Here is a 16,304-nt window from a genome sequence, read left to right on the forward strand (position 1 = left end):
ATCATCGCCTTCTCCCGGGAATGCAACAGGCATCAAAGTACATTCGCCTTGATCTAGTCGACAAGTCTCCATAATACTCACGAAAACACCATAAAAATGACAAGTCAGAACCCGAGCCAGACAGAAAAAATACCCCAGCGACACGTCAAACTCTCCATGCCAATCCAGACATCCCAAACCAGACCTGTCAAACCCAACCTAGCACACCAGCGACACCACTCCCATTTAATTTTGCTGCCATCGAATCCCCAGCCCCGCGTTTTCTCTTGCCTTGACATCCCCATGTCCGGGTGCCCAACCACCCATTTCCACTCGCCCCAGCCCCGACCTCGTGCGCACCATATCCTCCGCGGTCACATCTGCAACCCTGCTCTGCGTACCGTCGACAGGGCTCCGCGAAGGACTGCGCGACCCGCCGCTCAGACCCGCCGTGCCAGTCCGAGGCAGACGACGGGGCGCCGCCGAGGATCCTAGCAGCGAGTCGCCCCTCGACCTCGTGTGCCTCCCGTGCTCCTGCTCCCATGCTTGGTACGATGTTTGCCCGATGCTAAAGGCTGGAAGCCGGGGCGAGGGCTCCGTCTCCACCACCGAAGCCGCTCGGCCGCGACCTGGGAACTCTCCACCACGACTGCGACTACGTCCTCTGCTCATGGGCACTGGCTCCCTGGGAACCGAGCTCGGGTAGCGTGACATGGGCTGCGACGTGTAGCCAGTCACTGGATGCGGGCTCAATGGAGTGGCATCGCCCTGCGCTGGAGGAGAGAAGAGAAAGGCTGGTTGATGGGTGTGCGGTGCTGACTGTGGCCATGGTTTCGCACTGGTCCACTCATCGTGTGGTTGTGTCGAATGCTCCGCCTTGGTCCGCTCACCGCGATAGTTGTGCTGCAAACTACTCTGTCGGTTGGTAGACACCGAGAGAATTGGAGGCGCAAAGGGGCCTTGGGATATCCCAGGGCTGGAGTTGCTTGTCTGCATGTCACTCGGAGCCATAATTTCCATTTCCCCGTCCCAGTCTAATAAGTCATCTCGTATATCGCGAGGGTTTGAGTGCGGGTAAGGATCGTAAGGCGGCACCCAAGATGACTGCATCAAAGCTTGTGTCTGCCCTAGAGACTTCGCTTGGGGCAGTGAATGTGAACTGGAGGCGACCTGCGATGACAGTGGAGATCTCGATCGAGGTCCGCGCAAGAACGACGGGGCCATGCCATCGAGAACTGAGGTTGGGGCTGGCTCGGAATGGTAGTCCGGTCTGAACCCTTGTCCAGGTCGAATGATCTTGTCTGCGCCGAGCACAGGGCTGCGAGTCCGATCCTGAACTGGTCTGCCGCCGCGATTTGGCGGCGGTGAGGCTTTCTTGATATTCCTAAGCCCCGCTTCGGCCTGGCTCTCGGAGAGGACGCGGGCATGACCAGGCATCCAGATGTTCGGAGTGCTTTCGGACATGGAAAAGAGACCTCTAACTGACTCCCGGCTGATGCTGACGCGGGGGTCATTGCTGGCTGAGGCATCCCTCCACGCCCCAGCACGGTCTCGGTAACGCCTGTTGTCCATCCTCCGGAGCGCACGATGCTGTGGTACACCTGCACCTTCACTCATCCCGCCGTCGTTCCACGGAGGGCGCGGCTCCGAAAACGGAGTCACGGTTCGGTCGTCCGCATCATCGTCCTGGAATGGCGGAGCAGGCATCGTATTGTCATAGGGGAAAGGCATCAAGCGAGGCGGGACTGGGTACGGGACATGGTAGTCGTGCGGATTGGTATGGTCGATGGGGGACCGATAGAAGCTGTCCGGAACACGCCCAGCGTCAACGAACGAAGAGTTGGACAACGAGGATGACCCCTGAGAAAGAGACGGAGCCGTGCCCGTTGACCAGCTGTTCGACCGCTGGAATACCGAGATCCTCGGTGCCTCGTCACCATTGACGATGCTCGCCAGAACGGCACGCTGAAGCCGGTCAAGCTCGGCAGGAATGCTCTCTAGTCGCAACCTGAGCTCACGCCTTGCTGCATTGAGCTCAGGGGCAAGCTGTGTCTTCTTCATTTTGTTGACATGCTCTAGGAGCCGCTTGCCGTGAGCTGAGTATCGTCTGTAGTCGTCAGGCATGCCCAGACCTGGCTTGTTGGGATTCTTGCTCTCAGGCTTGGCGCTCTTCATTCTGGCATCCGCCTCATCAAATGAGCGACAAAATACGGCAATGGCCCGTTCAAGCCAGAACTGCTTGTCGTCCGCCAAAATGTTGGCAAAGAACACCTGTGTAACGCTGTGGGTCCACAACGTGTCGAGCGGCTCCGTCTGCGTCTCTCCACTGTTATCCGAGGTTTTGCTACTCAAGGACAGAATCTCAGCTGTTTCGCTGCGTTCGATGAGGGCGAATGCGATGAGTGTGGCAAACGTTTTGTTCAGGCTTCCCTTCGTCTTGACAGACGTCCGAGTATCCAGCGCCTTGAGACCCAGAGCCAACATCTCCACAGGAATGAGCTGGCCGAAAAAGGAAAGTATATTGATGAGATTGAGCGCGGCAGTCTCGCCGCGGTCTTGTAGGTCATCGCGGATCGACTGGAAAGCTGGCAGGGCTGCATCGCCAATGTGGGGCTTGGCTTTCCAGGACTTGAGGTACTTCGAGAGTGGTTCCCTGGTGGCCTTCATCTGTTGAGCGGCACTGTGGATCATCAGAGGCAGACAGTCCATCAGCTTGACCAGTTTGGCGGCCATGTCGAGGTCCTCGGGCTTGTACGGCTTGTGCTTGCCCAACTCCCCAAGGAGCAGTTCCTGGCTCTCGGATACAGAGAGCAAGCCCAGCTCCAATATGGCTGGGTTGTTGAGGAGATGACTGCCAGCGACGGGACGCTCTGTGGAAGTGAAAATAATGCTGGTGTTCTTGTTGTCCGGGACGAAGTGACCAATGGCCGTTGGGTCATCGAAGCGGATGCCGTCAAAAATGATGAGCCATCCCTCCAGCTTATTGAACCAACTCCGTACAACATCAACCATTTTCTTAGGGTCTCGAAGGTCCAACTCGGACCTGTGGTCAATCATCTGTCGGATAGCATCGTTCTTGGCAATATGCCAGAAGTCGTCCTCCATCTCCTGTAGCGTGCTCGCCCTGATCCAATAGATGCCGCCAGGGTAATGGCTCTTGTGATTGAAGATGTATTGTTTACCCAGCGCGGACTTTCCGATACCGGACATGCCTTGCACGACGACGGCCGAGGTACCCAGGGAGCGTCGGTGCTCGTCTAGCAACATCGTATGCAAACCAGCGAGCTCCTTGTCACGCCCGACGAAGACAGTGTCCGGGTGAAAATGGCTGGGGGTGATGAAAAGCGACGAGCGAGTCGATTGCGCGTGCTGCAGGAAGGGCGTGCTCAAACTCGGCGTAGTACGTGGTGGGGCAGATGGGCCTTCAAAATGTCCGGAGGAAGTCATCGGCGTGTTGAACCCCGGAAAGCCAGCAGCAGCGGGGCCGAGGCGCTCGGTGGCATCCTCGATGGCACGCTGGCGCGATTCGTTCCTTTCAACGTCCCAACGGCGCTCGATGACGGAGGGGCCCTGAATGACCCACTCGCGGATGGCGCCGGTCACAATGCGGTAGCCGTGGCTTGTCGAGCTGCTGAACTTGCACATGTTGGAGTGCGTGGCCTCGATTCCAAAATATTGAACGCCGGGAAGCTCCGGGTTGGCAGAGGCCGAGTCGACAACGAGGCGTTTGGTAATGGTAAAGTCAGTCTTGTGATTCTCATGGGCCATCTGAATCTTGAACCTCTGGTAGATGTCGAGGAAGTGCACATTTATGTCTCGGAGTGTCTGATTGTTCTTCTTCAGCGTCTTGATCAAGACGGGTTCGCTGTCAAAGAGTCGTCTCGGCATGGTCGCTCTGGCCATATTTTGCAGTATGGAACCCCAGGTTGCGAGGCCGGATCCTTTGTGGGGTGTACCCAGGAAAATGATGCCAAAGGTCGAGACGAAAATAGAGCGTGAGGCTTCATGGTGTCTGTCTTTGAGGTCGTTGGAGTAGTTGAGGGCACGCTTCAAGAGAATGCCGCCGAGGCTGTGAGCAACCCAGATAATGGGTCTCGTTGCGGTGCCCCTCGTGCCACGGTAGGATGTGAGATCGGTCACGAGGGTTTGGGCATGCTCGTAGATGTAATTGTCACTGGCGCTGCGTTCGCTGGTGCTGGCCGTGTCGGCGTTGTACCCGTAGACGAGGACGTCGACTGGAGCGTCTGGGCCGAGCGTGTTGGGCAGCAAGTCGACAGGCCAGTAGACGGCCGAGTCCTTGGCAGTCCACGTCCTTGTGGGGTTGCCGTTGAGGCCATGGAGGAAGACAATGTCTGCCTGTGCGTCAGGATGGGCATATACGCAAGTAATGCCATCGCGGGGGATCTCTTGCCGATCGACCATGTCGATGGCGGGAGTTTGGACGTTGGGGATCAGTAGCGGTGGCTCAGGCTTTAGTGGGCTGTCTGTGGTGGGATTGTCGTGTTGATGACGCCGTACGAGCGGCACGTATAATGAGGTGAGGTCAAGACGAATGAATAGAGGAGAAGCGAGCAATGTGCAATGTGCAATGTGCGATGCGTGTGTGCGTAATGTACTGAACGCCGACAGAAAGTCCCGGGGATGATGCGACTCCTAAATAGAGAATAGACGCAGTGGTCGGCAGAGCCTCATCAATGCCATTCGAAAAGGGGCGTCGTCATACCGCCGCGAGGCGAGATCAGGCTCTGCCTCGTGAAGTTCGACTCTTGGCTGCGTGGGGTGAACAAAGAAAACTGTAGAGCTTGTTGGGTGGCTGAAGTTCTGCAGTGCGTGAAGAATCATGAAGGATGGAAGCGAGGTTCAGGGGCTCAGGTGGCAGAAGAGAGGCTTCATGGGCTGGCCGCTGGCTGTCTTGTCCTCCGCGGGTCGAGGTACGTCTCTCTCATCCCGGTCCTTCTTACAGGTGATGCAGGTGCATGTTACACCGAAGTGAGGGGAGCGAATTGAGTCGAGTGTCGCTCTTTCCCTTCCTTGGCTGCTCCAGTGGCAGTTGCTACCAGGATGCGCCAGCCTGAGGGTGTTGAGCGAGCCGAGCCAGTGGCAGGAGCATGAAACACAGGCGCCTTCCCGCGGATGTCCAATGGGGAGCAGCAACTCATCGCCGTGGCTGGGGCTCAGCTGAGAGAGGGAAGGACCGCAGTCTGTGCAGGGCAGGTCCAGCTCATCCGTCATGGCTGCCTGTCTACAGTCTTTGGGCTCTCTCTCTTCCACCTCGAAAGTTGAAAACCACGTCCACATCTTGATTCCTACTACTATGAGTCCTCAATTGGCCTCCTCGACAATGCCATTATCGGAAGCGTCTGCGGCTCCGAACAGCCCCCGCGCGGCACATCCGATGGACCGAAAGCGCTTAGCACACGTGCGCCAGTAACGTTTCACTGCTCGGTGCCTCGAGGGACGACAGGCAGCCAGCCTTCTTTTGACTTTCCTTTTTGCCCCCTTCGTTGCTAGACCCAAGCTTCGTTCGCGTGACACACCTCGAGCCATTTCGGTCACCACAGAACTGAGATGCCGTCGAAAGTTGCGTTGCGATCACCAAAGTGATGGTGCCATTATCGCTCTACTGCCCCGTGGCTTGACACATTTTCCCCCGAAGAGTCATATGGCGGCACCAATTGTCAATTTCACACCTTTGGATGACGAACCTTGCGGCCTCGCGGCCTTGCCACGCCTTGCCCTCGAGCGGGCGACGCCAGTAACAATAGTCTATTCGTGGCGCCGTGTGAGGCCGCCTTGATCTCTTCTTTGTGAGTGCTTTTCGAGGCTCGCGGTGATCTGCTCTCAGCTGGAGACGAAGACGACTGATGGTGTTGTTGTGTTGCATGCAGGTCTGTGGATTCGACAAGAGAACAAAGGAAAATGCCCATAGGGGGCATAATCTAGGACCCCATGGCACGACTTGTTGGTCACACAGCCCCGAGGACTGCCAATCCCAGCGTCGCACTCGATTGCTGATCTGGGTGCACAGCAGGGGTGCAGTGCATCATGCATCGCAGTGGAGCCTCTTGCAGCCTTAAAACAGGTACCTGAATGGATTGAACGCGTGTTGTTTCCAACATCAACATGATATCGTATGCATCGCCTTGGACACCGACATGCTCTTAATTCTGTTCGCAACTGAACCTCCAACCCCGACTCGGCGAGAAAGCGGTCATGGAATTTCGGATAGCACGGCGTCAGGCTTTTTCCACTTCGCAGACCGAGCTGCACAACACCAGCTGACCTGACAAACGAACCAAGCCTCCAACCCACCCCGGAAGTCCCCCGAATGTTGAACAAGCTGTTACCAACTAATGTCAGTTTATTGTAATAAACAGCCTTTTTGAACTGCGATGTCGGAACTTCACAACTCGGTGTCACAGATTCGTGCGCCACGTAGCACACCTCAAGCCTCGACTTTCAAGCCCCCTTTGAGTCATGCTGTCGGGCTTCCATCAGACGACTAATCTGGCCGCGAGCCCTGCTTTGCGCCGAGCCTCACATTGCGAGGCGAGATAATAGTCAAGCAGGTGACATTTACATTCAATCCGCAGTCACAATTTGCCCCAGGCCTCTACTTTCAGGGGACTAATTTATGTCGTATAGTACGAAAGGAAAGGCAAGTAGGATATGAACTTAGTTATGTACTACAACGCACACTGTGATGCTCAAGGCTACAGGCGAGTTGCTTCTAGGTTTATGAGATGAGAATCGCCGGCAGAAGCATGTGTCGCAGACGACGCTGATCCGAGCGCTCAACGCTTACTAGATCCTGAGCCCCAAACATAGACACCCATTTTGTTTTCACAAGCAACCCTCTCACATCTTTACGTAGCATTATAGGAGCTTCTCGTCGTGGAGAGAAATTCAGCCCCATAGGCCGATGCGTCGCTGACAATGATGGTCCTCCTGAAGGCCACGCCCAGCGCCATGCACTTTTCCAGGACTAGGTCCCGATACGGCTTGACATTAATCAAAGCCCCTGACATGATAAGGATGCTCTTCAATGGGTTGCACACGCTCATCGATGCCAGCGGCTTGACTATACGCGCAAAGTTACTGGCCGCGTCGTGAAGAGTTGCTAGCGTTTGCGGGTCCGGGTCCGCCCACGACTTGCGAGTTCGGCTCGAGCCCGGTCACAAACGCCTGCAGATGACCTTCTACGCCCTATTCTCCGCTTCGCAATATCCCGGTGCAGACCAGAGAGTCCCACTTCCCAGGCGGGTTTGACGCTGCCGCGACAGCGCTCGCTTAGGGAATCGATGCTAGCGTTCTCATCCAGCTTAGGAATGTTGTGTATGTGTTGAGAAACAGTGCCCAGAAGTGGCCTTCCTACGCATATCTGCCGGAAGATGCGTCTCCCTCTCCCGTGGAGCTTCTCGTTGTTTGCTCTGACATCGACTATGAGTCCCGGGTGCGTTCTGCCGAGTTTGATCACGGCGCAGATGCTGATCATGTTCAGGACTTGCTTCGCGCAGCTGCCTGGCTGGATGCGCGTACTTCCGTCAAGCATTCGGGTCCGACGGGACGATGGGGAGATGCTTGACGCCCATGCTCTCCATGCGAGATGACCGCGTGTTGGCTGTGACCGCCGTCAGGGCGCCGTGCCGTGCCATGCCACATCGCCACCTCCTGAGTTTGACACCAGCGAAGGGTCACTTCTCCCTGGGGGTCACTTCTCCCTGGTGGGCCGAGCTTGTAGGCGAGAAGGGGGTCATTGCGGCGTAGCATGCCGAGATCCGGATCGAGGTAGAGGGAGAGGTGGTCCGGCTTGGAGAAAGCTCACGAGCGTTATGGCCGAAGATGAGCGACAGGCCCAGAGATGTGATTATTGGGCGCTGAGTATATAATCCCGGCTTCTTAAATGTCGTGAGGATATATGCGTTTTTCAGAAACGTTACAGTAAAATCACGATGCCACACCAAGTGACAATGGCAACAAGTTGAAGGTCCATCGCATACAGCTTCCATTCCCAGAGACTCCATTTCAAGAAGACAAGAAATGTTTTTGGACATTGATATACTCCTAGATCACGTAGATCAAGCAAACCCCCATTTTCCCCATTTCCGCATCCTATACTCTTTAACACTTCTCATGCATTGAGAGCCCTATCCCACTGATTGCCATCGCCGCCCTCCTAGTCTCACATCCAGTCATCAATTTCTAACTCATAGCAGTGAATCTGAATTCATTGCGTCAATCCAGCTTCTTCGTGCAATCCCAGACTTCCCTTTGTCGGGCCGCGATATGGAGACCAAACACCCATCATATCAACAATACCATTGGGCAGAAGAACACTATGACGAAGCCATTATGATCTCTCCGTCAGACTGGAGAACCAATTTGTGTACCTGTTGTTTTTGCCTTTTCCTTCGTCTGGACATTTTGCCAATAGCATTCGAGGTTGTATTAGGTGGGCAGGTCATTTCAGGCTATAACACAGAACAGCGCTATCGAACAAAGCCGGACTAACACTCGCAGAGGCTTTGATACGTAATGACTTTTCTATGGTGACGGAATTTCAACCTCATTATTAATTAGTCCCGTATACAGTCGCGCCCAGCTACTGGCTATATTACGATTTAGGCAGGGCACTAGAAGTCAGATGCTTCGCAATGAGAGCTAATGCCTTGAACCGTATTAGAGCGTTAGTTAGAGTAGAGTGAAGAGGTATCCCGTACGTAGTCCGTAGTAGATAGAAGATAGGTCGGGGGTCGTAATATATCTGAATTCTAGCCCTCTATAGCTTAGAGGGCCCTCCGTAGCCTATATATATACGTTCTCGTAGCCCTTAGTCTCTAGCCGACCCCCCGCTTAGCAGCTCATAGGGAACCCATAGGGTCCTCTAATAAACTATAAGACTTAATACTATATAAATCACCTTGATAGCTAGTACTAGATTTTCGAACCCGTAGTAAAAGTATCCTATCAGCTTCTAGTAGCGATGCCCGTGTTATCCATAACTATATTAAGTGCATGATTTGGCTCTCTAATAATGCGCTTCGTCGACTCGGGTATGGCTCTATAGTGCCGCCCGGCCGTGGTCACCCAGTATATGAAAGCCATGGAAGTTAATGATGCATATACTATTAAAGCGCTTCATAATTTCATGCGGAGTCGCATATAATGGCTTATAGAAATGATTTGCATGGGTGCAGAGTGGAAGGGTATAACGGTAAAATCCTACTGCTCGTACGGAATTTCAGATGGGCTTCCCTGGGTGTCTGATGAATATATAGAGAGTTTTTTTACTGATGAATAATTTACCTTTCTAGTACTTCCCCTTTATCGACAGGACCTCCCTGATAAGTCTAGATAGATCAGCCGTTCACGGAGCTTCCACTTGTCACCTGATGTTCGGCAGTGCGGTACTTCTCCTAACCTCTTGATATCTATGACACATACTGGATTTATCTGTCGTTGGTTCCTCATTCTTAACGTTCCTTATCATCTCAACCGCAATTTTTCTCCACTGGCCATGGCTGAAAGATGGAAGAGTCAGAAGTGCTCAGCCAAGTGGCGCCGGCTTCGAACAATCCCCGACACGGCCCTTGACTCTCCTAAGCTCACCTCGTATTCAGTATAACACGCTCGCGAATGTCTCAAGATATCGGGACACATTGGACTATGCAGAATGTAGAATGCCGGTAAACGGAAGAAGCCACTCGTCCGCCGACCAGGAAGCAGGATGGCCAGTAGTAGGAAACGGGGAGGGGTGAATCGAAGGTTTGCTGTGAAAACTCAAATTTTCCCAGCCAATATGAAGGAGGCCAAGACAGAAAGGTGACTGGACAAGGTAATACTACTGAGATAGCTTGAGACCACATTTTTCAGGTGACCATCGGTAAGACGCGCTTCCTGCTCGTGGCGTGTTGCCTTCGCTCTACGACCTCATCACCAACTCACGATACAACCTCACCAAGCCCGCCCTGCCAAGAAGAGATGCAAACGGCGGTGGGCCGCGACGAAAAGGGGGTGTCGGTCAGAGATTGCCCGCAGTGCCTCGCTTAGGTGGTTGAATGTCTAGCTTCACATCACGGCTGAGCTATGCTAGGAAGTATGACAACACGAGGTCTGCTAATCTCAACGCCCAGACTAACAGAAACGTAAACATCATGCTGTACTAAGCGTGTGATGAGCGTGCTGGAACCTGCGTGTGGGACACTTCGCAGCTGCAGAGCAGCAACTCAATGTTGTGATGTTTGCGGTAGTCCCACGACACCATTGGCGTGCGTAACGGGCGTCAGGACGCTCAGAGTCGCCACTACCGTATCGTAGCAGACGTCAGATGGAAATAAGTGCGTCAGGGTACTTCGCCCGTTACTAGTGTCAGGTTCATGACAGGCGGTAGGAACACGGCTGAGTGAGTTGCCGAACGACCACCGCCGTCTCCTACGCCTCGTGACCCCCTGTCTCGGACCGCCGACCCTTGGGTACCCGCTCAGACGCGCTATCTATCATGTCGATAGCTTCGAGCTTCAAGCTCCAGCACCCAAGCCCCAAGCTCACAATCTTGAGCTCCCATCCCCCTAGGCTTTGCAAGCTTGGACTCCTGAACCACGCCGCAACCGAAGCCGCAAACATCAATGCTATAATGTTGCTTCTGCACCGGACTGCTCGCTCCTCCCCAGCCAAGCTGTCAAGCTCTTGGCGCCGGTTCGCCTTCTCCTGAAGCCTGCCCCAGCCCCCGCGCGAACAGTCAGATCAGCGGCGCTTCGGGGGGAACGCGCTGCTGCTGCTGATCTCCCGGCTTGGCCTTTTCTACGCCCGTCTGCTACTATTTCAGAAAGCATTGTCCAAGGCTTGCGCACTCCTACTTAGGGCATCTGACGAGGTATGCTCTGCTGGGCCAGAACCGTCCATATCTAGTGAGGCCTAACAAACTTGAATTACAGAAGGTCCCTTATCTTCGGCATTCGTCCCCAGAAATCATAAAAGATCGTCGCGTCTAAGGGGGGGGGGATGGACAAGTTTGTGGCGTTGACCAGATATTCCGTGGCTTGGTGTGGTTGTCTCAACTGCGCAGGCCATGGATGGTCTGGTTGACTCGCGGTACTCGCTCTGGCAAGACCGCTTGAGGGGTCGTGAGACTCGAGGTGACAGCGGCAGGAGACTGCAAGGAGACCAGGGCCAGACAATCCAGTCGTTGCCCGACCACAGCCTTCCCCTCCAATCACTGCTAATCGGCCCCCTCTTTTTCTTCTTCCCGAACAATGTGGTGTGTTGACAAGTAGTGCAGTGCTACGTGGCTCTCCCTTGTACTACAACACAGTGTACAAGGGCTGTCTTGTCTGATTGTGAAGAATTTACACAGGAGCAGGACGAATCGGGAATGAGGAGGGATCCAATTAGGTCTAGTCCATGTCCTCCCCAGCCTGTGCCGCTCGGATTGTAAACCCCGGCGGGATGATCGGATCGGATCGGTATCTAGTGGTTGTGTCGCAGCCGTCTTCCTTGAGATAACAGCCCTGCAAGGATGAGATCATTCATCCGCAAACACGAAACCTCCAGAAGCCTGGCGTCTCGGCGTGCGACTGCTGCCGCGCCTCGCAGGCAGCCGGAACAGGCCAGCTTTAGCGATGACTAAACCACGCCTCCATCTTGGCCTGCCGTCTGTCTCAGGCTTCGGGCTGTAGTTCTCGAGCAAAAGAGGGGGACAGGCAGAAAGGTTGAGGGAGTCTGGTCGTCATACCCTTCGGGGGCTGCCGTGGGGAGTGCTCGCTGTGGCCGCTTGCATGAGGGATGCTTGGCATCTCAGCCACGAGTGAAATGTCTCAGACACGGCCCCTCCAGGGCATTAGAGGCTTCGGCTGCCCTTTGCCGATGGATCTAGCCCTGCGAGCTGTGTACTGATTGAAACGGGAGCAATCTACCCACCTCGTCTTCATGTGAGTCTAGCTGGATGACAGGTCGACTAGCAAGGGGAGCTAAGCCCGCCTAGCTCCCTTTCTGATCGGACTGCATTCTCCTAGTCGAGATGGCACCATACTCTTTTTGGCAGTCTTCTGTAGATCTTCCCGTCGAGCGAATTAAGTGGACGTTGGCCAGAACCGCACTTTGCTTCACTATGCAAAGGAGCATCCCCCAGGAGAAGAATGACCTTGTCACAGTCATGAGCATCGCGTACCTAGCGTGGCAGCTGCGCGGCGGCGACGAGGACGAGCCGCAAGCGTCAGGCTTGGTCCTTGTGTAACGCTCTTCCGTCGGGGGCCGCGCGAGCTGAGGAGCGAGCGGATGTGCGGATGCGATGGGATCAGCGAGCCATGAGGAGTGGCATGTGGCGTCTTAGCCTGCAAGGTACGAGGCGCAGAGTCCGGGCGGTGCTTTCTCTGTAGTGATCTGATCTACGGTGGAATGCAGGGGTTTAGCTGTTTGAGACCTCGCATGAAGACCGAGGGAGCTTTCGCGACGTACTCGGCAAAGTCTGACGGTTGACATTCAGCTTGGTGCATGCATGGGAGGCACGTTGGAGGTGAGCTACACGTGGTGAAAGGAAACAAATGAGGCTGGATATCTAAAGATTTGACAAGTGAAGGCCAGGATATGGTGCGAATAGGGACAGAAGCTCGTCTATCAAGAATCTTGGCTGAGCACTTCCCGGTACACCCAAGTATGATGCTGCCAAGGCCAGGGCCCCAAGGCCAGGCCTCCGCCATTTTCTCGCTTGTGCTTTTGCGACGAAAGTGACAAACATCCTCCACGTCATGTTCCTCGCCGATAGCGCCCTCCATGCTCCCTGCCCTAGGCTGGTATTGTGGCACCCTCCACACGATCCACGACATAGGCACAGGAAGCATTTACTCGGGCGGTAAGCTTTTGGCTAGCCTCCTCGTGTCGTTTGTTTTAGGCCATGATATTGGATTTCAAGCCGACTCGTTCGTGCCCCGCTGAGGACATATCACGCCCTGCGTGACAGCGTTGCCACCCAGGGGCCTGCACCATAGTTCCAAGCATGTTGGACCAGTCCAGAGCTTCAAACATGTCTGACCCATCCTAGGCCATGAGCATGTCCGCAACCGTGCCTTTCTTCGAGCCTCGTGGACCTGAAGCCCAGGCCCTAAGAAACCCCAGGGCTGCGGCTGAGCAGGCCGTGGAGCTGGTGATGGGTGATCCTCTGGAATCGACGCGACGCGGCAGACGGAATGAGAGTATCCCTGGACCTCGTATGGGTACCAAATCATACCGTTCGTCTCAGCAGAGGCATCTACGAAAGCGGCGAGACCAGCGGCATAGCGACCCGGGGCTTGGGTCTTGCTGAGTCCCAGTCTTGAACCCTGGGACCCGCCTCCGCCCCTTTCAGACAAACCACATCGGTATCTTTGACTTTGGATTCCATGCTCTCGAATTGATATCGAGTATAAATCACCCCTATCCTCTTCTCTTGGCCTTTTTGTTACCTACTCGCTCATCTCATCCATCTCATCATCAAGACGATCATGATCTGAGATCCCACTACTAACAACAATAGTCGACACTATGATGACAAATAACCTTGATCGGCTGAGCCTGGCAGCCTTTGCTCTGCTCGCTAGCCAGGCCAGCATCACGGGCGCCTCCAGCATGCGCCGCGTCACTCGCTCCTCCTCCATCGACTCCCCCTCAGCCGCCGGCCTGGTTGCCCGCGCGGCCCAACACGAACCCTGCTGGTCAGTTATCTCCTTGAACCCCAAGGAGCACGGCTGCAAGGCGGCCGAGCTCGCCGTCAACGGCACATGTCAGCCGCTCACTTTTGGCGACGCTCTCGAGTCGTGCCCCGACGGCTGCGAGCCGGGCCAGTGGTGCGACGAAGGAAAATGCGAGCCCATCCAGATCATCCTTGACCCGCTGCATTGCGGCGATATCACGCCCGTCGAGCTCGCTCCCGGCGAAATCTGCGTCAACGGTGTTGCCATCGCTCTCGGCCTCACCGAGGATCCTTATGTCTGCGGCCCTGGCAAGGACAAAACCAAAGCCTGCGATCCCGGCAACTACTGCGACCACGGCGTCTGCACTCCCATCACCCTCGGCTCATCCACCGTTATTGTCGGCACCGATCCCTACCACTGCGGCGTTGACGCTGCCACCTGCGAGCCAGGCCAGATATGTGTCGACGGCGGGTGCCACGATGTTGCTGTCGGCCAGCCACTCAACAAGTGCAAGAAAGAAGATTTGCACCCCGGCACATTCTGCTGGGAGTCCGACATTGTTCCCATGCACATCAGCACCTACCCCGGCAGTTGTCCCGAGGGCCAGGTCTCCGTTTCGGGTATCTGCTTTGGCGACCTGCCCAAGACTTGTGAGCCACAAGGCGGCTCTGGGTCTGGGTCTGGGTCATCTTCAGGATCTAGCTCGGGCTCTGGCAGCCCCAGCTCCGGCACGGTCAAGGGGTCCGCGCAGTACGGTGGCTGGTTCCCCGATGCCGGTTACGGAAGCGTGCAACACAACGGGCAGTGGTATAACTTTGGCCGCCCCTCGAGTTGCGGCGACAAGTCGTGCGGTCCCAACTCTTTCTGCTGCGGCAACACATGCCTGCCGCTGGGCGGCGGCAGCGAATTTCAGGGATGCGGCAGTGGCTGCTCAAAAGGCGAATTCTGCTACCGCGAGAGCTGTCGTCCCGTCTATATCGGCCAGCCCGGCGGTGGACCTGACGGCGATTACGTCTTTGACTGTCCTTGCGGCGACACTGTTTGCGGACCCAACGAGGTCTGCATTGGCGGCGCCGTCTGTGTTGACCTGACACCCGGCAATCCAGACAGCTGTGGCTCCTACGGTGCTTGTCCTCCTTCCTTCGTCTGCCTCAAAGATACCTGCATCCCTGGAGGAGGAGGAGGAGGAGGAGGAGGAGGAGGAGGCGACGGCGAACCTGGTGTCTGCAACCCCACCTGCGCCAACGACGAAACATGTGTCGAAGGCGCCTGCGTCTCGCTCGCCCAGCCTGGAGGATGCGATCCCGCTTGCGAAGGCGACGATAGCTGCCTCAACGGTGTCTGCATTCCCCCCGTGGGACCCGGCTGCAGCCCTCCTTGCGGTCCGCTCTCGACGTGCGCCAACGGTGTATGCGTGCCCATTGTTGGCCCGAATGTCTGCTTCCCGCCTTGCGACAGCGACGACACGTGCATCAATGGCGTCTGTGTCCCTGATGCTGGCCCTGACTGCAACCCTGCCTGCTCTGGCACTGATACATGCATCAACGGCGTCTGTGTTCCTGTCGTGGGACCTGTCGCCTGTGATCCGGCTTGCGAGTCCGGCTTCCAGTGTGTTGACGGCCAGTGCGTTCCCGTCGTGGGTCCTGTCACTTGCGAGCCTTCGTGCCCTCCCGGCTCGACCTGCGTCAACGGCGTTTGCGTTCCGCTTGTCGGACCCGAGACTTGCGACCCTGCATGCACTGGCGGCGCGACGTGTCTCAACGGCGTCTGTGTTCCCCCTGTTGGCCCTGTCTGCGATCCTACCTGTGCGCCTGGCTCGGTCTGTGTCAATGGCCAGTGTGTTCCCGTTGTCGGACCTGACACTTGCACTCCCGCCTGCGATTCAGATGAGGTTTGCCTGAACGGCGTCTGCATTCCATCAACCAACCCTCCCGGCACCTGCGATCCCGCATGCACAGGAGACGACTCTTGTGTCAACGGCGTCTGCGTCCCTCCCGTTGATACCTGCGCCCCAGCTTGCACTGGCCTCGATACATGCATCAACGGAGTGTGTGTGCCGCCGGTCGGCCCCGACACATGCGATCCGGCATGCACCGGAACTGACACGTGCGTCAACGGCGTTTGTGTCCCCACCACCGGCCCCGTGTGCGACCCACCTTGCGGCTCCGATGAGCTTTGCGCTAACGGCGTTTGCGTGCCGGTGACTCCACCTTCCGGATGTAACCCCGCTTGCGGACCCGGCTTCATCTGCGGACCGGACGATACGTGTCTGCCCATCATCGATCCGCCCACTTGCAATATTGACCCGGCGGCGGCTGTCGGTCGTCGTCAGACGGGATCCTGCCCACCTGGTACGACTTGCGCCATGGGTCCCACCGGTCCCGTGTGTGTGCCGAATCCTCCCGACACCTGCACGAATGACTCCGAGTGCGACAACGGAGAGCAATGCGTTGAGGGTATTTGCATCGTCCTGCCGAACCCTGGCTTCTGCGAGCCAGCCTGTACTGGCACCGACACGTGCGTCCTCGGCGTCTGCGTTCCCTCGAACCCCACGTGCACGCCGGCCTGCACTGGAACCGATACCTGCGTCAACGGCGTCTGTGTGCCGCCGACGGGACCCGGTGTCTGTGAGCCAGCCTGCGAAGCTGACGAGACATGTAT

At 56.2% G+C, this 16,304-nt stretch overlaps 2 protein-coding genes across 2 annotated transcripts in view; one reads left to right on the top strand and one right to left on the bottom strand.

Moving 5' to 3' along the window:
* Window positions 1–225: 225 nt before the first annotated feature.
* Window positions 226–4,401, bottom strand: VDAG_09499 (LipA and NB-ARC domain-containing protein; the record flags this gene model as incomplete). The annotated part of the gene is made up of 1 exon (XM_009658460.1): window positions 226–4,401. The coding sequence occupies one exon, from the start codon at window positions 4,399–4,401 to the stop codon at window positions 226–228; it is 4,176 nt and encodes a 1,391-aa protein (XP_009656755.1).
* A 9,093-nt stretch (window positions 4,402–13,494) lies between these two features.
* Window positions 13,495–16,304, top strand: part of VDAG_09500 (keratin-associated protein 10-4) — a gene marked incomplete at both ends in the record, with an annotated part of 6,988 nt that continues 4,178 nt past the window's right edge. Inside the window, one exon of the mRNA XM_009658461.1 lies at window positions 13,495–16,160. Coding sequence (XP_009656756.1) covers window positions 13,495–16,160 — 2,666 coding nt within the window. The remainder of the gene's footprint in view (window positions 16,161–16,304) is intronic.

This window comes from Verticillium dahliae, genomic scaffold (genome assembly GCF_000150675.1).
Source record: "Verticillium dahliae VdLs.17 supercont1.26 genomic scaffold, whole genome shotgun sequence".
Lineage (NCBI taxonomy): Eukaryota > Fungi > Ascomycota > Sordariomycetes > Glomerellales > Plectosphaerellaceae > Verticillium > Verticillium dahliae.